This window comes from Hippopotamus amphibius, chromosome 12 (assembly GCF_030028045.1).
Source record: "Hippopotamus amphibius kiboko isolate mHipAmp2 chromosome 12, mHipAmp2.hap2, whole genome shotgun sequence".
NCBI classification, from domain to species: domain Eukaryota; kingdom Metazoa; phylum Chordata; class Mammalia; order Artiodactyla; family Hippopotamidae; genus Hippopotamus; species Hippopotamus amphibius.
This window is the reverse complement of record NC_080197.1, coordinates 87,651,713-87,671,938: the sequence shown is the minus strand read 5'-3', so window position 1 is coordinate 87,671,938 and position 20,226 is coordinate 87,651,713. Positions and strand designations below refer to the sequence as shown.

General features: G+C 55.4%; 2 protein-coding genes across 4 annotated transcripts; one reads left to right on the top strand and one right to left on the bottom strand.

The window, feature by feature from the left end:
* Positions 1-972: 972 nt before the first annotated feature.
* Positions 973-3,687, bottom strand: C1QL4 (complement C1q like 4). Its single transcript, XM_057703247.1, has 2 exons — positions 3,151-3,687; positions 973-1,191 (listed from the first exon to the last, which is right to left on the bottom strand). The coding sequence occupies exons 1-2, from the start codon at positions 3,685-3,687 to the stop codon at positions 1,012-1,014; spliced, it is 717 nt and encodes a 238-aa protein (XP_057559230.1). The 3' UTR covers positions 973-1,011.
* Positions 3,688-14,566: 10,879 nt separating this feature from the next.
* DNAJC22 (DnaJ heat shock protein family (Hsp40) member C22) lies at positions 14,567-20,226 on the top strand. Of its 3 annotated transcripts, none has more exons than XM_057702822.1 (4): positions 14,567-14,827; positions 15,591-16,548; positions 17,494-17,675; positions 19,929-20,226. In XM_057702822.1, the coding sequence occupies exons 2-4, from the start codon at positions 15,709-15,711 to the stop codon at positions 19,942-19,944; spliced, it is 1,038 nt and encodes a 345-aa protein (XP_057558805.1). In that variant the 5' UTR covers positions 14,567-14,827; positions 15,591-15,708; the 3' UTR covers positions 19,945-20,226. The 3 variants fall into 3 exon arrangements, with proteins under 3 accessions (XP_057558805.1, XP_057558804.1, XP_057558806.1); XM_057702821.1 differs by having other exon boundaries at positions 19,909-20,226; XM_057702823.1 differs by lacking the exon at positions 19,929-20,226 and having other exon boundaries at positions 17,494-17,961.

The following is a 20,226-nucleotide window of genomic DNA, read 5'->3' as shown; positions in this document are numbered from 1 at the left end:
AATCCTCCCTTGTTAGTGTCACTCTGGTTGGTGTCTCCCTACAGTGTAAAGCCTCAAAGCTCTCCTGAAGCTGATACCCTTCCCTGTGTCAGAGTAGAAACCCTGGGCTCCTCCCCTCCTCTGCTCCTGCAGAGGCAGGCATTGCCAGGAATAACTAAACCTTTGCCTCTGGCAGAGAGTGATAGGGTAGGGGTCCTTGAGAGGAGCGAGAAAAGGGCCAGCCACTTTCCCCCACTCTGTGCACCAAGTTAAGAGGCACACCCATTCTCCAACTTCACTTTATTGGAAGAGGCAACAGCAGCTGTAGCCCCAGGGCCTAACCCGGATGGGGGTGAAATGGGGACTGTACAGGATGAATTTTAAATGCTAGGAAACAATTCACTGGTTCCTCCAGTTCACAGGAAGACTGCCAAGGTTAGAGCCTGAAGCCTGAAAATGGGGATGAGGGGAGGAGGGGATGGCAGAGAAGTTGTCATGACAGAGGACCAGCGCCTACCCCGTCCTAATGTCTCCCCTCCTCCCATCTAGATGGGCTCCTCTGTTTCTGTTCTCTCCCTCCCCAAAAGCCAGGATTTCCCTTCTGTTTTCTGCTTTCCATGCTTCTGCTGCAGCTAGTGAAACTGTTTTCTAGCTCCCGGCAGAAGAGAGGGCCACGACCTGCGCCCCTCTTCCTGCCCTGCCTTTCACAAGGCATGTGCACGGATGCTAGAGGGCCACGACCTGCGCCCCTCTTCCTGCCCTGCCTTTCACAAGGCATGTGCACAGATGCTGGTGGTCCCTTCCCAAGCCGCTCTGCTCCTGTGGCCGCTTTCCTCAGCTCCGCAGCCACTTAGTTATACCCTGGAGCACCAAAAGTCAGCCCTTTAAAGGCCACCTCCGGAGCGGAAGGGTACGCCCCACCGCCAGTTTCTCAAAGGAAGGAGTGGCGCCTTGGGTGGGGCAAGCTGAAGGTGGGTGAGGAGGGGAGCGGAGGCGAAGGGCGAGTGGGGGCGCGGGGGGATGGGGCCCGGCTCAGTCCGGGTAGATGATGAAGCCAGAGAAGGTGCTGTACTTGTTGGTGTTACCGCCGTGCACCTTCCCGCCGTCCAGCTTGATGAAGACTTCATCTCCCACATCCAGGTGCAGGATGACGCTGTTGCTGGCGTAGTCGTAGTTCTGGTCCGCGTCCTGAGCAATGGCGCTGGCCCGGACCTGGGGAGGGAGAACGGAACAACGCACTCACGCCCTTTGCAGAGCTGGGGTGAGGAGGGGTCGGCCGAGGAGGTGCAGCTGGCCCTGTGAAGGTGACGGGAGGGTAGCAGGCTGCAGGGGTTGGGAAGGGCAAGATGCTTCGCAGGCACTGTCATTCACTAGCTGCTGGGACTCGGGCAAGTTCCACGCCTTCTCTGGTCCTCAATTTGAGCTATAAGGTGGGAGGTAATAATAGAGCCTTGTTTTTAGGATTAAATGAGTTACTACGTGTGAAGTGTGTAAAACAGTGCTTTGCACAAAGAAAAGGCTACACAGGTTTTGCTATTATCATTTAAAATATAAAATTAGACTGTAGGATAATTTCTAAGATTCCAAACCGTCTCTGACCTCCTAAACTTGTGTTCCCTTCCCCCAGTGACAGGGCACAGTATGTCTGTGCGTGTGCAAGCAAGGGTGCGGGCCGTGGGAAGGTGCCATGATGTATTCTCGCCCCTCCTAGCGCCCCGACGTGGGGGTCGCCTTCCCCCCCAACAGGTAGCCCCTCCTCCCCTCTGGCCTCGCGGCTGCAGGTCGCCTCGCACTGCCAGCCCCTTCCCCAGCCCCCCTCTTCCTGTCCCCCGGGGGCTGGTTATTAACTCATTAATTATTCATCATTATTCTAATCACTATTTACCGTCCCCAGGGCCGCAGCGCCTGCACCGCGGAATACAGAGTGGGAGCCGCGCGGCCCCCGCCCCCTCGGGAACCAACACAGTCTAGATACAGACTCACCCCCTCCGCCTCTCACAGACACCCCGCATAGACCACACACACCTACTCAGTGCCACATACAGGTAGACACCGCTCCACCCTCACACATTCACACCCCGCACATACATTCTCACTCCCTTTTGCTGGGTTCCTGGGGCGGCCCTGCTGGGAGGAGACCTCAATGTAGTGCCTGCGGCTCTTGGGGCTAAAGGGTGCTGCTGCGGTAGCAAGACCTGGGGTTCGGACCGTTGGGATGAGCAGGCCTGATGTGCCATGGTCAAATCACCCCATTGCACAGGGGGCATTCGGAGGTCACAGCTCAGCCCTAACCTTACACCCTGCATCTTGCGCAGCCCAGGCACATGTCCCCACCCCCACCCCTGTGGCCTCTCCTCCCTCTATGCATGTCTCGCACCTTGAGCTGAGTCTTTGGAGCTTTTCTTCCAAGCTAAGGCAGGGACTCCGACTCTGACCACAGGAGCAGGGACCAGGCCAGGGTCCAAGGCTTCTGCTTTATCTGTCCTTTGCCTCTTTCCTTCTCCCAGATTCATTCCTACAAGCCACCTGGCTGGCCCCTCAGCTGCCACATTTCCCACCTCTGCCTGCAGACTCAGTATTAGCTGAGGGTAAGGCCCACTCTAGAACTGACCTCAGGCCTTTGGACTAGCAATAGAGTTGCCTGGAAAATGAAAGTGTTTCCTTTCTTTTTTACCTTATCCTTGAAAACCCAAGCTTAATGCCCCGCCATGGGAACAGCTAAACTGCCATGGCCTGATACCCGGATTCCATTCTAATTCGAAGGAGCCAGACTCCAGTAATTTACCTATCAAGTGGCTGGATAACCCAAAGGCCAGGAGGGCTGCCCAAGATAGGACAAGAAAAGAGGCTAATTGGCAGGGTGAGATACCAACGAGGTTTGGTGTATAGTTGCCAATAGTTGGAGTGTGAGGTAGCAACTTCTTTCACAGTAATCTCTGAATTTTAATTGTGACACCATTCCTAACGCCCTGTGAGACCCTGGGCAGGTCGTTTCCTTTCTCTGGCCCCTAATTCCTTTTTGGCTAAATGAAGCGATTTCTAAGTTCTTGGCAACCTGGCCTTCTTGGCTTTAATGACTCTGTTTAGGGAAGAGGTTCGGGTTGTGTAATGAATGCAGCGAGATTTAGAAAGCTACCCTGCCTGGGGCTGGCCGGGGGAGGGGCATCTCACCTGTCCATTCTTCATCAAGTCGGCCCACATGCTGGTGCCGTCACCGCCGCGCATAAGCACATGGTAAGCGAAGAAGTAGACACCCGGCATGGGGCAGGTGAACTTGCCACTGGCCGCCTCGTAAGCGTTGCCCACGTTGGTCACCACGTCGTCGAAACGCAGCACCTCGTAACCCTCGTGTGGCCGCCTCAGGCCCGCATAGAAGGCAATTCGAGGCACGTAGCCGGCAGGGGGCGCCACCCCGCCGGGGCCGGGGCCGGGAGGGCCCGGGGGACCTGGCCTGCCCGGCTCTCCTGGAGGTCCTCTGGGACCTGGCGGTCCCGGGGGCCCTCGCAGACCTGCCTTCCCGCGCCGGCCCGCCTCTCCCTTGGCGCCCTGAGGGAAGGGCGGCACGGAGGCGGGCGCGCCGTCGGGTCCCGGGCCTCGCGGCCCGTGCGGGTCGCACACCATGCGGCAGCGACCCAGCATCTCATAGTGCGCCGGCCCGCGGGAGCTGTGCACCAGCAGCGGAATGGCCACCAGCAGCAGCAGCACCATGGCCACCCCGACGGCCGCGCCCGCCACCCGCTTGCGGCGGCTCAGCCGCGACGCGGCCAGGGCCAGTAGATCCTCCTCACTCTTCGGCGCAATGGTGGCGGAGGCCCGGGGCTCTCCGCGGGTCCTGGAGGCGGTGGCCGGGCTCGGGCCTGAGTCGGGGCCCCCCCCCGACGGCTGCGCCCGGCCCCCCAGTCCCTGCGGGCTCCCGCCTCAGCGGTGCCGTTCCCCAAACCTTCCGTCAAGGCGGAGGTCCCCCCCACGGTGCGCTGGACCAGGAGCAGCTCCCGACGGTTCAGAGTCCGTGGTCCTCTGTTACCCTCTCTTGCAGTCTAACGTTCCCGGGCGCCTGAAATCGGAGGCTTCTCGGACGGCTGGTTTCTTACAGATCTAGGATGCCTGCTCTCTGGACAGCTGCTTTTCTCGAGGATGACGGAGCCTAGGTCCCCGGCTACCCAGACGGATCGCTCCCGGCCGCAGGGCCGGCGCTGGGACTACTCTCCGCCCTCTGGACTTCCCGGGCTCTGCGCTGCGGGTGGCGCCCACCGGACGCGACCGCCTCTCAGGTTTGCGCTCTGGCTCACAGGTTTGGTCTGGCGAGCCCTGACCCACCTTTCTACCCTAGCCGCGGCCCCAGCCCCTGCTGGAGCCCCGGCTCCGCGTCTCTCCTGCTAGCGCTGTCCCCCTCTGCGTCCCTAACCTTCCTCCCCTCCCTCCCTGGGCGGCAGTGCGGGTGGTGTGAGAAGCAGCGCGGCGGGAGCCGCTATAAGCGGCCGAGGGGGGGGCGGAGCGACCCCTGGCGCCCAGAGAGGGAAGCACGGAGGCGGGGGAGGCCGCGGCCCCCACCCGCGTCCCCCCAGCCTCTCGGTTCTTGACCGGCTATAAGCCAATTCTGCAGGGATTCACTGCCCCCACCCTATCCTTACTTTCACCCTTTGCCCTGAGTTTGGTATTCCCAGAGCCCGCAGGAGGCCAGAAGCGGGGATGGGATAAAAAGCGGTCGAGAAACACAGAGAAGGCAGAGGTGGATTCCAGAGCTAAAACGAGCCCTCCCCGGCTCCCCCTCCTCCCCACCCCCGAAAAAAAAGAAAAAGGAAAAAGCCCACAAGCAAACAAAAAGGGCTAGAAAAAAATAGAAATTTGCCAGTCGGTGCCCGTGACCGAATAACATACGGCAAAGGGTTCAACGGGTACGTTTTGGCCTGAACTGGAAAAGGCAAATCCCCAGGCACCTCTACCCTAGACTCTCAGTGTTGGGGGGTGCAGAGCAATCTAGAGAGTGAGGGAACAGAGAGAGTGAGAAAACAGACCAGCCTGGGGAAGCCAGCAGGAAACCGACAGGAAAGCAGAGGAGCTACAGAGAAATCAAAGGGATGGAAAGCCAGATAGAGACGCAGAGACAGAGACAAAGCTTGGAAAAGAGACTAACTGACAGCCCCAGAGGGGGAGAGGGAGAGACAGAGATGGAGAGAGAGAGACGGAAGCCAAGACAGGTTGACAGATCGAGAGAGAAATGTAAATGGCGCGCTGCAGAGAGACACCCAGGTCCGTGTTCGGACTCCAATGTGACATATCAACTGTGGGGAAGATGCGGAGGCGGGGCGCTTCTTGGAGCAGTGTGGTAGGCTCTGGGCCCGTGCATTGTGACAGTGTGCTGGCAAGTGTGGACGTGTCCATGGGACCCTGGCCTTGTGTGTCCCTGGGTGAGTGGGATTGTAGATTGTGGATTGTCTTTGTGTGTGTATGTGTGAGGTGTGTTTGAAGGGAGGTTTTATATTTGTCTTCCTCTTTGTCCCTAAATTTGGAACCCCATGAATGTTATCTGTCTTATCTCAGGACTGAAGAGTAGAGAGTTTACTGGGGAGGAAGAATCAGAAGGCAGCTCTTGCCCTGCCAGCCCAGCCCAGCCCCACCCCTACCCTGGTCCCAAACCTTGTCCAGCCCCAGGATCTCTGACCCTTCACCCTTCCTCAAAGGGCTGTGGTTGATGAAAACTCAGAGAAGTTGAACCCCACATAGTAAATGTTTGATGGAGGGATTTGAAATTGGTTATGCAAAGTCATATAACTAAAATGCAGGTTCAGTGCTAGGCACCCTCCTGTCAGAGGTGACTGTATCTGTCATTTGGGTGACCAAGAGGAAACACAAGCTATGATAGATCCTCTCTGTGAGGGGTCTGCATCCTTCCTCAGGGTCTGACCCTCTGGGGGAAATTTCTTGCTCACAGGGACTCCAGGGACAGAGGCTTGGAGAAGAGCTTCCAGGATTGGCAAAAGTGGGGTATTTGGAAGCCCTGGAGATGGATATCTTAGAGACTAGGATAAGCCAGCACTGTGATGATAAGAGTACATTACATAAAATGGAGAGCACAGGGCACATCAGGGCATAATTATTGGGTGGAAGGTGATTTCCTTATCTCTTGTTTCCTGGGATGGAAAGCCAGATAGAGACGCAGAGACAGAGACAAAGCTTGGAAAAGAGACTTCCAGCCGATAATGGTGCAGGGAGAAAAAGGTTGCTGAGGCTGGGCCTGTGTGGAGGGAGGCCCCAACATGCTTGAAAGGGTTAGGAGAGAAAGGACTGGCAGTCAGTGGGGGAGGGGCCTCTGACCATAAATACAAATTTTATTCAAGGTCTTTGTCGCCATTTGTCTTCCTCGGGGGGCTGAGGGCCATGTCGGCCCCGTGCATGTCTAATTCTGCTCCCCCAGGCTGGATGATGGATGGATCAGAGGGGAGAGAGCAGGCCAGGGCTCACACTGGCCTCCCCGCCCAATCCTCAAGCCCCATCAACCCCAGGTCCTGCTACCCCTCTCTCCCCACCCCTTCTCCCCTCCCCCACCCCACCCCACCCCCGCTCAGTAAAGGCCCTCTCTGTTCAACCCGTTCCCCATCCCTCTCTCCCACTCACCAAGGCCCTCTTTTTGAGCCCCTCACCTCAGCCCCTTTCAGGTCCTAGCCCTCTTCTCTCTGGAGCTTCCCTTCTCCTCCCATCCCCAGCCCAGGCTGTGAGCTTCGGTGACCAGCAGTGCTGCAGGCGGCAGCGAGTGTGTGTGGTGGGGAAGCAGGCTTGGCTCACAGGGAGCCGAGGGGCCAGCTCCATGAATTTATTCATGTTCTGTTGCTCTTTCCCCACGCTCTGGAATGAAGCTGCCAGCTCACCCGGTCCTTATTGCTTCCCCTGCAGCTGTCACATTTGGCCGAGGAGGGATCTGGGTAGGGTCAAGGCCAGCTAGCACTCTTGGGGCCAAAAGCCAAATGTCTGGGCTCAAGAGGAAATACTGGAGCCCTGGCTGGGGTCTGGGGCAATTTACCCAGAGCTCCTTGGGCAGCCAAACTGGGAGGCCCCAGGGAGGTGGTGTGGTTGGGAATGGAAAGTAGGCAAAGAGGTATGCTGCCTAGAATGGGCAGTGGCGGAGGGGAGAGGAGAGAAAGTGTTTGCGTCCCCTAGGCTCCCCTATTTAAAAGCACAGCCTAATCTGAATCCTGCCTTATCCCCTGCCCTTGACTCTGCACCAACCCTGACCCTAATCCGAAAGAATACACTTGACTCCTCTCCAGTCCTAAAATGAATCCTAACTCCATTACCTGACTCTAAATGGAACCCATCCCCAACTGCCCTGTCCTGGAACCCAGGGGTCTCCCAAGAATTTCCCCCAGGACTTACAGCCAGGTGTGTGTCAGAGTTCTGAGGACCAGACTTTATATTAGCATGTGATTAGCATATCATTTGCATGTCATATGCACCTTCCACGCTGAGGAAGTTTTCTTGTTAAAATTTTATGAAGTCCAGTGGAAAGGTCCTGCCTCCTTGAAGTTTTCCTCTTTTTGTTCCTTCTCCCACACTCCTGTCACTGACCCAGACCCCTTCCAGGGAAGAAAGGGTGTGAGGAAATAAGCAATAGAAAACTCATGGGAGGAAAGATCCGGGCAGTGTGATCTACCCGTTACTTGCAGTACAACCTTCACAAGCCTCAGTTTCCTCATTTGTAAGAGCAGAGGAACCAGCTGATTGATGTTACATTAAGATCTAAGGAAATACCCCACCCCCTCTCCTTCCTCACCTTTCAGGGCCATCCAGAGTGTAGTTCTTCTCCATTTCCCTCTCCCGTACCCATACACACACCCTAGCTTTCAGATCTCACATGTAAGATCACAAAGAACTGGAAGCAACCTGGTTGCCTGGTAGCAGACCCTTGGTATGAAGAAGAAAGAAAATTGCCCACCTGAGAGGATAGGGAATAACATGGATAGGGAATAACATTACTGAATGCTTACAGTATTTTAGGGCTTTTACATGCAAGTACTCATTGCATCCTCAATGCATCCCTGAGAGGTGGATATGTTGTCTCCATTTTACAGATGAGGAAACAGGCCTGGAAAGGAGAAATGGCTTGTCCTGTATTACCCTGTAAGTGGCAGCCCTAGAACTAGAGTTCTGATCTCCTGGCTTCCTTCTCACTGCCCTGGAGAAGAGAAATGACACCCAAGGCAGTGAAAGGGTGAGAGAAGCAGGACAGGAGTGGGGAGAGAGATTTGAATGGGTCTCAGGGGAGACCTATATGTGTGAGGCCAACGGGGCAGGGCCTTGGCTCAGCTTGTCCTCTATCCCCCACCCCCAGAGCTGACACCCAACAGGTGCTCAGTTGTTAGCTAAAGGACATCGGGTCGAAGTCAACTGCCGAGAAGAGCTGTTCAGTCCGAAGAGGAGCGGGAAGAGAAAAGGGAGGGAGAAGGAAACGAGCGAACCGCAGAAAAATGTCCTCAAGAGGGAAAAAGCTGACCGAAGTGCTGAGGTCCGCTCTCCTCCCATCACCGGTGGGAAAACAGTAGCGGCCCCAGAGCCGGCGCACTCATTGCCCTCTGCCGCAGAGGGGCGACAGGCCTCAGCGAGGGGCGAGAGAGCAAGTACGCCGCCGGGCCTAGAGCTTCCACTCATGCGCCGCACGGATCTCCTGGCACCGCAGCTCCGTGCAGCCTTGGGTTCAAAGGGTCGCCGCCAGAGCCCACGGGGCTGAGAACAGGCTCCTGGCTCCACAAGGAGGAGGTAGGGATTGCTTCCAAGGTATCTGTCAGGCCAGATCACGCTAACTTACTTCAGCAGCCCTTGACCCTGGCCAGGTGCGGCACCTCATCCTAGCCTCTCTCTCCACCTCCTTTTGCTCCCCTCTCCCCACGCCGTCCACCAGCTCCAGCCTCCAGTTAATGAAATGTGGCGAGCGGCCGCACAGACAGCTGTCAGACCCCTCAGGTCTTCGCGGGGATATTGGATCCCGCGCTGGGAGACCGACAGGTGAGCAGAGGAGTGGCGGTGCGGGGAACCGAGGGCGGGGCTCTGGCTGGTGAGAGCCCAGAGCACAGGAGACAGCACCAAGCTGGAATCTTCGAAGACCAGGCAAAACGAAGTCAGCCCTAGGATGCTTTCTGCCCGGGGCCCTTAGCTCTTTCCTTTCTCCAACGAGCAGGAGACTTCACAAACCCCACACCCACCGCGCCCTGACCCGGGTCGACCCGGGATACCTGATCCTGCACCCTAAGCAGATCTGGCTCCCTTGTGCGCAGCTCATAGAGGCTCTGGGCCGGCGGCCGCGGCCCGGTGCTTCCTCCCACCTCCTTCCATCCCTTCTTTCTTTCTCCCCCTCCTTCTCGCGCTCCCTCCCCGGCGGCCGCGGCCTTTATTAGGGATTCCGCGGCTGTCGGTCCCGCCATCCATCCTGTCCGCCGGCAATTAGGCGGCCAGACAAAGAGCAGCTTCGGATGGATGAGGGTCCCGGCGGATCGGAAATGTGAAGGGTCAGCGCTGCCGCCCGCGGCGCACCCCGCTCCCCCTCCGCATAACCACCGGCCGCCCGTCACTCAGCCGGCCGCCGGGGAGCTCCGGGGCGGGGGCGGGGGGAGGGCGGGGGTGGGACTGCAGCCTAGGCGCCTAGGGCCAGGGCCAAGGCGGACCTGCAACAGGGGCGCCTCCTGCGGGAGAATGGAGAACTGCGGGAGCCGGAGGCACCTGAAGGAGAAAGAGGGCACGACAGGCCCCCCGCCCGCCCGCCCGAGATCCCTGAAGGCGGACTGGGGGACTGCTGCCTGGGGGCTTTCTGTACAGAAGCGGGGACTTCAGCTGCGGGAGAGAGGAGGAAGGTGGCCTATGCGCCCCCTGCTGGGAGGCTGGGGGACGAAGCCCTAGGGCCTCGGGTCTGCAGAAGTGGACCAAGCTCAGGACGAGCCCCCTTCGGGTCTGTAACCTGGTGCGCCTCCTACTGGAGTAAAACGATACCACGCTTCTATTCCCGGATCTCTTAAGTGAAATCCAACACAGGCACATCAAATCCAGAAAAGCTCCGAGGCTGGGCGAGCCCGAATGGAGCCAGAAGTTAAAGGAGTCCGGGTTTTACTGCGGATTCTTTGGCGCTAGCTCCCAGCTGACAAATCAACATCTCAATCTGACAATTAGTAGTCGAGGTGGGGAGAGAGGGGCTCTAGCCGCCTGGGCCGCTTAGCCCTCTCCGCGGGCTGCAGAAAGGTGGGCGGTGCTGGCAGTGATGGACGACTCCGAGGGGGCCCCGGGCCCCGAGCGCGCATTCATTACTCGACTGACAGGCGGGCGGCGGGCCGGGCTGGCCGCGAGTGGACGTGCCGGGAAAGAGGCAGTGGCAGGAGGAAGAATAAGGGAGGCGCATAGCATCCCCACGGCCCGGTCAGCTGCCTCGACCCTGGTACTTGACTTCCTTGAGCTCAGCCTTTTAGCTATTGGAGCTGGCCACGGGTGCAGAATTTGGGGAGCGGGGACGGGGAACTAAGCCCTCTGCTCGGCTTAGGCGATTGAAGCTCTAAGATGTCAAGAAAGTGTGGAGACAGGCTTTAAGACTAGGCACTTCCGCTTGACCTCTGAGGAATTGTGTGCGCGCGCGCACACAGAGGTGGTGTGTTGTGACAGGGATTGATGGGTGTGGATCGCGTGTGGGGGTCAGTGATTGTGTATGTCGGTGTTAGGGATGTGTCGGCCTGATTTTGTCAGTGGAGGTGTGTGTTGTGTGTGTCTGAGGATGAGCTGCCATCTCTCCCTGCGTGTCTTTGCCCTCCCCTCCCCCCCATGCTGTCAGCTCCCTGTCTCCAGTTCTGTAGGAAACAGCAGTGTGCACTGTGACAGCCGAGGTGTGCTGCTGAGGGTGGGGGGATAGATGTTAACCGTGAAGGTGCTGGTTTTGACAATTACTCCCTTCCACCACCTCCACCCCAAACAACATTCCTTTCCCAAGCTTCCTGAAAGTAATGGATGCTTTTTCCAAAGTCTGGAGACCTAGTTGCTAACTCCAGGGGAAGAAGTGGTTATTACCAGAGTTTTCTACAGTCCACATACATATAGACATATATGCAGTCTCCACCACATAGACAGTCTCCAATATAAGATGTGATCTACAACCCGTTTGACTTCCCCAGGCTGGTGGTGGACCGAGAAGAGGAGGTAGATCTCAGGAAGAGAAAGGGCAGGCCATCAGACCTCTAAGAGAGCCCACCTCTTTGGGGCCTGGGTTAGTGCTTCTAGCACCCTTACCTTTTGGATTTCAGGTCCAGTTACTAGTTGACACGTTGGGAGGATAATGCTAATTATATTCTAATTTCTTTCCCTAATAACTCTCTTTCTTCACCTGACTTTGTCCCCACTGTCCTTCCCCACTTTCAAACACACCAAAAGGTTGACCTTCCCAGTCCTGAATCTCCCAGGTCTACAGAGCAGGGAGTTGAGGTGATTCTGGGTCTCTGGTCCCCCATTTTGTTCAGTGTGTCTTTGAGCCACCTTCCCTTTGCCTTGCTCTTTTTTAAAAATAGGGTATCTCTTGGAGGCTCTATATCTTTGTCTCTGCACCTCTCCTTGTGTCTGTATGTCTCCACATTTAGGAATCTCTTCCACATTTGTCTCCCTGTATTCAAGGGTATCTTTATTCCTTTGGGGCTTCTCCCTCTGGGAATGCCCCAGCGCAACAGTGAGGCTCATGGGGATGGGGAGAGGGAGTAGGGAATTCTTCCTGCTCCCATCCAGTGGTGACTGCAACCTAAGGATGGCTAGGTAATGTCAAGGCCCGGCCACGGAGGGCTCGCTTCTCATTCAGGGCACAAGCACCTGGTCGATGCCCAGCTGTCCGCCTCTCCCTACCCCGCCCTCCTCCAGGCCCCCACCCCCTCCGCCCGCCTGGAAAAGGCAAATTTGACATTTTTAAATCCCGAGCCTTAGAGGGATCGATGCGGCCCAGGGGCCCCGCCCGGGGTCGATATTCCTGATTGGGAAGCGGCCGCTGAGCGGAGCCCGCGTGTAAATCACCCGAACTGGGGGAGGGGGCGCGGGAGCCAACTGCCTCCCAGGCGCTCCGAGCCAGGCGAGGTCCCGGCCCGGCCCAACACCAGGGCAATGGAATGAGGAGACAGATAGGCCTTAGAGACCGGGAGACAAGCCCGCCCTTGGGCTCCCCGCTCCCCCGCCCAACTCTAACTCTGCGGGCCGGCTCCGGTCTCGCTTCAGCGGCCGCCACCCTCCGTCGCCCCTGGAGCCGCCGGGGAGGCCGGTGTCGGAGCCAGCCATGCGGCGGCTCCTCTCCGGCCGCTCCCGCGGGGCCTGGGCTTTGGCGGCGGCTGTCACGAAGCCGACAGGCCAGGCCGGCCCGGAAGGGGAGGGTGGCGGGGGAGAAGTGGGGGGAAGGCTGGCGCGGATCTCGTTCACAGTGGGCGCGCAACAGATGTTTGCGGAATTGAGGGAGAGCAAGGTGGCGTGGGCACCCAGCGGCGCGGCACCAGCGCTGGAGGCGCCGGCGGGGCGGGGGGCGGCGACCTGTCGGGGGTGAGAGTCTGGCATCCAGCCGGGATGAGCAGGCACCCGAGGGCGCTCTGGGGAGACTAAGCTGGATAGAAGCCCTCTCCATGTGACCAGGGTAGCAGAGAACAAAAGAGAATGGGGTTGAGAAGGCAAGTTCGGGCCCCACCTACAGCCTTCTCCGCCTGCCCTCCAAACCTCTCAGTTCTCTGTTGGGGAAACCGAGGCAGCCGAGGCTGAGAAGGGCCAGGATGGTTAAAAGCGATGTCAGTGACGAGGCTGGGACAGCAACCAGAATTCCCGCGTGGGTCTCTGGATTCACCTGTCCGCCCCGGGTCCGCTTGCGGGTAAATACACCAGCACGTCCCCCACCGCAGCTCAGACCCTCCCCTCCAGCTTCAGCTTGTCAGATCCCCCCACTCCCAACCCTGCGCCAGTTTATAGAACAACAATTTGGGGAAAACAATCCGGGCCGAGTGACGGCCCCGTAATTGTGACAAAGTGAGTGCGGGCGGCTGGAGAGAGCGCTAGGGCGGGAGCGCGGCGGGGCGAGGCGGAGGTAGGGGCGCCTCCCGCTCGCCCTGCCGCCCTCTCGTTCTCATTCCGGTCATCTCCCATCCCTCTCCTTGACTCTTCTCCAATTCTTCTTCTCCCGGCTCCGCGCGCCTCCCTTCGCTTGTTCCTCCATCGCTCTTCTCCTTCCTTTCCGGAACGGCTTTTCTCCCGCCCCCGCCGCGCCGCAGGCCCTCCCCCGGTGCGCTTTTCCCCCTCTCACTTCTCTCTCTCTCCTCCGCCCTCCACTTGTTTCTCCATCTTTTCCTCGTGCTCAGTCGCCCCTGGGGCCCTGGCTCCCACCGAACAATCCGCTTCTCTCCCTCCCCAGTCCCGGCTTCCTGAGGTCGAGCCCTGAGCCTCCTCCCCGGTCCCCACTTTCTGGGAGGCCAGCGCAGTCGGGCACACAGGGGGTCCTCCCGCCTTGCAGCCAGCGGCCCGAGGCGGCCCCGGGGTCCGGGCAGCCCGCCTCTTCCCTCCGCCTCCCGCCGCTGCCTCTCCCACCCCTCTCCCTGCGCCTGGAGTCAGTTTGTTTGTCCAGCGGCGGCCGCCGCTTGGAGCTGTTTGCCGAGCTTAGCGTGCCGCCGCGCAGTGCCGGCCCAATTAAGTCTCATTCATTATTCAGCGCCCCCGTCCGCCCCCGCCCCCCCCCCCCCAGCTGGCTGCTCCATTGTCGCTTTGAGGCCCCTCCCAGCCCTGGCCCCACAGTGAGCCCTAGGGGACAACACGGGGAGCCGCATTCCCTTCCCGGGCCAGAATAAGGACTGAAGGGCCTGGGAAGGTGGGAGGGAACAGACGCACTCTGCCGACTGCAGGGAGGCAACAGGGGTGAGGCTCTCCAGGCCCACCCCACCCCCAAGTCAAAGCTGGTGGACCTTGGAGATCCACGCTTTTCCTTTATAGAGGAGGAGACAGGCCCAAAGAAGCTGCAAGACTTAGCCAAGGTCAGGGTTGTAGCCCACGACATTGAAATGAAGGCATCTTGCTTCCCGGTTCCAACCCAGCATCGAGGCGGGAGGACGCAGACTATTCCCCTGGTGGGGAGGCCCTCACCCCATCCCTTTTTTGCTCCCGGTTCTCCCTCTCGCCAAAGTCGGCGAGATACAGCTGACTTGGGGTTCCTAAGGGATCGGGAGGCTACTTAGGCCTCAGGCTCAGATTTAGATGTAGTGCCCCTGACTGGCAGGCCTGGAGGCGGGGCAGTGAGGCAAACTCAGGGGAAGAGTCCCCCTCTGCAGCCTGTCCACTGGTGTCTCTGCCTTAGGGGAACTGGAAGTGGAACCATCCAAGGCAATCTTGAACGGTAATGGAGAAGGGAGAGAGGAGCCACCCTCCCGTTTGTGGGAGTGGAAAGGGAGCGATCAAGGGCTTGTTTTTGGTTTTATAGGGGACCGCCCTGGGCTGCTTTGCGGGGGCATCTGGACAAGGTGAGTCTGGGGACCCGCCCCGCACCTCCCGTTCGCAAGCGGCAGCGCCACCTGGCGGTCGTGTCGCTGCAGTGTAGGCGCTCTCGGCCTGGAGTGGGCGCTGCGCCAGCAGGGTTGAGCCTGGGAACGCGGAATACGCCGGGAAAACCTTAAACTGAGTTTACCCGAGGGGGCGGCCGAGAGGAGCCCCAGCCTGAAAGGTTATCCCTAAGGGGCCAGGGAGGGCCTCGGGGAGGGGCCTGGCCAGGAAGGCCTGACACAGCAAACACAGAAAGACAAAGTCCATCTGGATGGAAATGGGAGCGGAACGACAGGGGCCATTTTGCCTCTGTGGTCAAAGGAAAGACTGATTTGTCGGTACCCAGGTACGGCTGCTCACCCTGGGACTAGCGGGTACTGGCTGGTGGTCATGAGGCCGACTCTGTACAGAGGCAAGAGACTGGCAGGCGCACTTTGCAACTGGTTTGATATTCTGGGGATTCATAGGGCCGCTCTGCAGAGACTTTACAATTTTGCCCTGGAAGGGGATGGTTGAATTGTGGGGTGCCAGGGTCTAGGTCAAAAGGTAGTTTTTCAGAGCTGGAGGGAACTCAGGACCTCTTTCAAGTTTGACCTGTGGGAAGATTTCCTGGTCTGGAGAGATGGGAGGCTGGAGAGGGGCTAAAACCTCCGCCAAGTGTCCAGGGCAGCCGCAGTCGGAGTTGAGGTGGGGGGAGGGGGGCTGTGTGGCGGGGGACTTTAAAAATGGGTAGGAACTTTAGAGGGACATTGTATTCACTCCTGTTCATTCCACCCCCCACCCCCCACCCCCGCACCCGTCAACCCATGAGTCATTTCAGGAGGTCAGTGGTCTGAAGGGAAATCTGAAATTTAGGCTTCTGCTTTTTTTGTCCGTGTGCTGAGTTCTCAGTAACTCAACTGAAAACATTTAAAAACATTCTTCTCCCCTAAATTTGGAGTCACTGTGGTTGTGAAAAACAGAGATGAAGTGCTAGACCTAAGGGTATGGGAGAACCACAATTTCAGGGACACTCAGAGAGATCTAGACTTGACTAATATTGAAAGGAGAAATGGTTACTGTGTTGGGAACTGGATATAATCTTACAACTGCTTTTTTCCATGTCTTAGGGTCTGAGGATAACTCTGGGGCCATGACTGCCATGATTCTCACAGAGGATCCAAGATTTCTTCATTCTGAGCAATGGCAGGTGCCACTGGACTTGTTCTGAGACCCTTTTCCTAGAGAATGGCCAAAGGGCTCCTGATGACCTATGCCCTCTGGGCTGTAGGGGGCCCTGCTGGGCTCCACCACCTGTACCTGGGGCGGGACAGCCACGCACTGCTCTGGATGCTTACCCTGGGTGGTGGTGGTCTAGGCTGGCTCTGGGAATTCTGGAAGCTCCCAAGCTTTGTTGCTCAGGCCAACAGAGCCCAGGGACAGAGGCAGAGCTCAGGAGGGGGGACACCTCCTCTGAGTCCCATTCGCTTTGCTGCACAGATGATAGTGGGCATCTATTTTGGCCTTGTGGCTCTCATTAGCCTTTCCTTCATGGCAAGCTTCTATATTGTGGGCCTCCCACTGGCAGTTGGCTTAGGGGTCTTGCTGGTGGCTGCTATTGGCAACCAGACCTCAGACTTTAAGAACACTCTAGGGGCGGCATTTCTTACCTCCCCTATCTTCTATGGCCGCCCCATAGCCATCCTGCCCATCAGCTTGGCTGCCAGCATCACAGCCCAGAAGCATCGCTGCTACAAATCTTTAGTTGGATCAGAGACACTCAGTGTGCGGCTCTTCCGCCTGGGCTTGGCTTACCTTGCTTTCACAGGCCCGCTGGCGTACAGCACCCTCAGCAACACAGCTGCCACCCTCAGCTATGTGGCAGAGACCCTTGGCTCCTTCTTGAGTTGGTTCAGCTTCTTCCCCCTCCTTGGGCGCCTGATGGAATCTGTCCTCCTTCTGCCTTACCGAGTCTGGAAGCTGCTGGTGGGAGATCATGGCTTCAGCAGCAGCTACTTCCAAGAGTGGGAGAAGCTCTATGAGTTTGTTCACAGTTTTCAGGATGAGAAGCATCAGCTGGCTTACCAGGTAAGGTTTCTTCCCTTTCGCTAATGTCTGGAACGGTTCCAGGAGTTAGGCTAAGCCTTATTGGACCTGGTGCCCCTAATGTGGAAGTACTGTTTTCATGTCTGCTGAATCAGGCCCCAGAAGGGTGTCCTGGCTTCCCTGGGCTTCTCTGTGCAATGGGTGAAGGTTCAGAGGCTCTAATAGGGAGTAGGAAAAGATATATGTATATTATTTACTTTTACTGAGGTATAACATATATAAAGTACAATAATTTTATATAAATACCTATGTAAGCACCACTCAGATGAAGGTATGCAATATTTCCAGCAATAAGAAGGTTCCCTCAGGCCCCTTCCCGATCTATACTCCTTTCCTGGGAAAGAACCCCTATTCTGACTTCTGTTACCATAGAGTAGTTTTGCCCATTCTCGGGCTTCATATAAATGGAATCATTCAGTGTGTACTCTTTTGCGTCTGAGTTCTTTCATTCAGCATTATGTTTGTGAGATTTATTCCTACTGTTGCATAGGATTATAAATTGTGTTCATTGTCACATAGTATCCCATTGGATGAACATACCACAATTTATCTATCCACTCTTGTCACTGAACATTTGGGTTGTTTCCAGTTTGGGGCTATTCTGAATAAAGCTGGAACAAACATTCTTGTACATGTCTTTGGTAGACATATATGCTTATTTCTCTTGCAAGTAGGAGATCTTGTTAGGGATGCTAAGTTCCAGGTTGGAAAATGGGCATCTGTGATTAAAAGCAAATCCCAGTTTTTGCCATGAAATGTGGAGGTTGTCCATGTTTCAGGAGGCTGGAATTCTAATCTGAGGCTCTGTGCCTTTCCCAGCAGCAAGTGAAAGCCAATTCTAGCCTGATTTTGGAAGGGAGGAAGGTAAAGGCTCATGAGCCCTGACAACTTATGGGGTTCTAATTTGTTAGCTTCTGCCTCCCTAAGGTTTTGGGTCTCTCAGAGCGGGCAACAAATGAAGAAATACGTCGCAGATACCGGGAGCTAGTGAAGATCTGGCACCCTGACCACAATCAGCACCAGATGGCGGAAGCTCAGAGGCACTTCCTGGAGATTCAGGCTGCATATGAAGTCCTGAGTCAGCCCATGAAGCCAAGGGGATCCTGCAGGTGAGAAGAAACTTCCCTGTGAGGATGGACTCTTCTTGGCAGAGCTGGGAAGCTTGTCTCAGCCCAGCTTCACCCACATGAGGCATTCCAACAGCGTTAAAGAAACTGTCACTTGCAGTGGAGATGAGAAAACCTTAAAGGGGTGAGAAAGCTTTTGTGGTGGAAGAATGTATTTGTGGTTTGAATTTATGAATTCTTGGCTATTGTCTTCCTGATTTTTTCTTAAAACAAGATAATGAAATGACAAGAGGTATTATAAAACCAATAAAATATCTCTTAGAGACTATACCACCTTATTTCACCCCTGGTACATTGATGGGTGATGGAGGAAGTTTACTTAAATTTTTTTTTTTTTTAATGTGCAAAGCACTGTTAGGTGATTGAAGAAAAATATAAGGGTTTTACTATTTCACAAGGTGTCTTGTGACAAGAGGGATTTGATCTATTTAGTGGGCTACCAAGGGGTAAGACTGGGGTTAAGTTTCAAAATTTCAGAAAAATATTGTAATTCCATTTATAGGAGAACTTTCTAGGCACTATATTTTTCCCAAGAAGGAACAAGCTACTGTGGGGTAGGGGGTAGGGGGTAATCCCCCCATCACAGACTCTTCTGCTTGGAGTATTGTGGAGAGCCCTCAGACTTTACAGGGGTGGTTGGACTGGCTGAATTATCAGGTCTTCCTGAAACTTGGGATTTGCTTCTGAGCTACACACCCTGCTCTCTAGTTGTTTACGATCCAGTGGGGGATAATAACACAGGTACACAGATATCAAAGTCCACCTCATTCAGTATTTTGAACTGTGTCCTAAGAGGTGTAAATAGAATGCACTAGAAAATTGCAGAAGGGACAGATGACACTGTTTTATGGGGACTCATGGGAAAATTCAGGATTTTATATCTCATATGCCTTCATGGGGACGTTGGGGAAACCCTAGGGAGCCAATAACTTCAGCATCTCAAGAGGGCCTTATTTAATTCCCGAGTGTGGAAGGAACAGCCCAGGATGCCTCAGTTTGCAGAGGAAGACTGGAGACCAGGAACATGATGTTAAAATTATGTACACTTACTCCAGCTTTCTTGCTTTTCTTTACTTGTGTATATAACCCTCACTCTTTTTATTTTATTTTTTTTTTGGAAGTGAACTCTGAGCAGTATATGTATTTTTTTAAATTATTATTTATTTTTTTAGGGGGGTGCTGTAATTTCTTTTTTTTTAATTTTTAAAAAAAGTTTATTGGTTAATTAATTAATTGGCTCTGTTGGGTCTTCATTGCTGCACGTGGGCTTTCTCTAGTTGCGGCGAGCGGGGGCTACTCTTTGTTGTGGTGCGAGGGCTCCTCATTGCCGTGGCTTCTCTTGTTGCAGAGCATGGGCTCTAGGTGTGTGGGCTTCAGTAGTTGCAGCACATGGGCTTAATAGTTGTGGTGCGCAGGCTTAGTTGCTCTGAGGCATGTGGGATATTCCTGGAGAAGGAATTGAACCTGTGACCCCTGAATTGGCAGGCGGATTCTTAACCACTGTGCCACCTAGGAAGCTCTGTATTTTTAAAAAGTAGAATTATTTTGGCTAGTTTTCTCTGATTATAAAAAAATGGTCTGATGAATTGAGAGGAATGAAATTTGTAGATTTTTTTTTCTTTGCATCCATATATAAAAACAATTTGCCAGTGAATTTATATACCATGATTTTAAGACCAAACCACTGGTGGCCCAGTGGTTAAGACTTGGAGCTTCCAATGCAGGGGGACCAGGGTTCAATCCCTAGTCAGGGAACTAGATCCCACATGCTGCAACTAAGAGCCTACATGTTGCAACTAAGACTTGGCACAGCCAAAATAAATTAAAACAAACAAACAGGGCTTCCCTGGTGGTGCAGTGGTTAAGAATCCACCTGCCAATGCAGAGGACACGGGCTCGAGCCCTGGGCCAGGAAGATCCCACATGTGGTGGAGCAACTAAGCCCGTGTGCCACAACTACTGAACTCATGTGCCACAACTACTGAAGCCTAGAGCCTGTGCTCTGCAACAAGAGAAGCCACCGCAATGAGAAGTCTGTGCACTGCAAGGAAGAGTAGCTGCTGCTCTCCGCAACTGGAGAAAGCCTGTGCCCATCAACGAAAACCCGACACAGCCAACAAATAAATAAACAAATAAATAAATTTAACAAAGACCAAATTAACTTTCACATCTTTTTTTTTACTTTTAATTTACTCAAATGTTTCATCATATCAAGATATTTTTGGGACTTCCTAGGTGGCGCAGTGGTTAAGAATCCGCCTGCCAATGCAGGGGACACGGGTTTGAGCCCTGCTCTGGGAAGATTCCACATGCCACGGAGCAACTAGGCCCGTGCGCCACAACTGTTGAGCCTGTGCTCTAGAACCCGTGAGCCACAACTATTGAGCACGTGTGCTGCAACTATTGAAGCTCACGCCCCTAGGGCCTGTGCTCCACAACAAGAGAGGCCACCGCAATGAGAAGTCTGCGCACCACAATGAAGAGCAACCCCCACTCGCAGCAACTAGAGAAAGCCCATGTGCAGCAACGAAGA

What these genes read in the sequence shown, in the direction of transcription:
- C1QL4 (XM_057703247.1), bottom strand. Translation starts at nt 3,687, where the DNA reads ATGGTGCTGCTGCTGCTGGTGGCCATTCCGCTGCTGGTGCACAGCTCC. An exon ending in ACTTGATGAAGAATGGACAG is followed by an intron (nt 1,192 to 3,150) that starts GTGAGATGCCCC and finishes CTCCCTCCCCAG; the next exon opens with GTCCGGGCCAGCGCCATTGC.
- DNAJC22 (XM_057702821.1), top strand. Translation starts at nt 15,709, where the DNA reads ATGGCCAAAGGGCTCCTGATGACCTATGCCCTCTGGGCTGTAGGGGGC. An exon ending in AGCATCAGCTGGCTTACCAG is followed by an intron (nt 16,549 to 17,493) that starts GTAAGGTTTCTT and finishes TGCCTCCCTAAG; the next exon opens with GTTTTGGGTCTCTCAGAGCG. An exon ending in AAGCCAAGGGGATCCTGCAG is followed by an intron (nt 17,676 to 19,908) that starts GTGAGAAGAAAC and finishes CATCATATCAAG; the next exon opens with ATATTTTTGGGACTTCCTAG.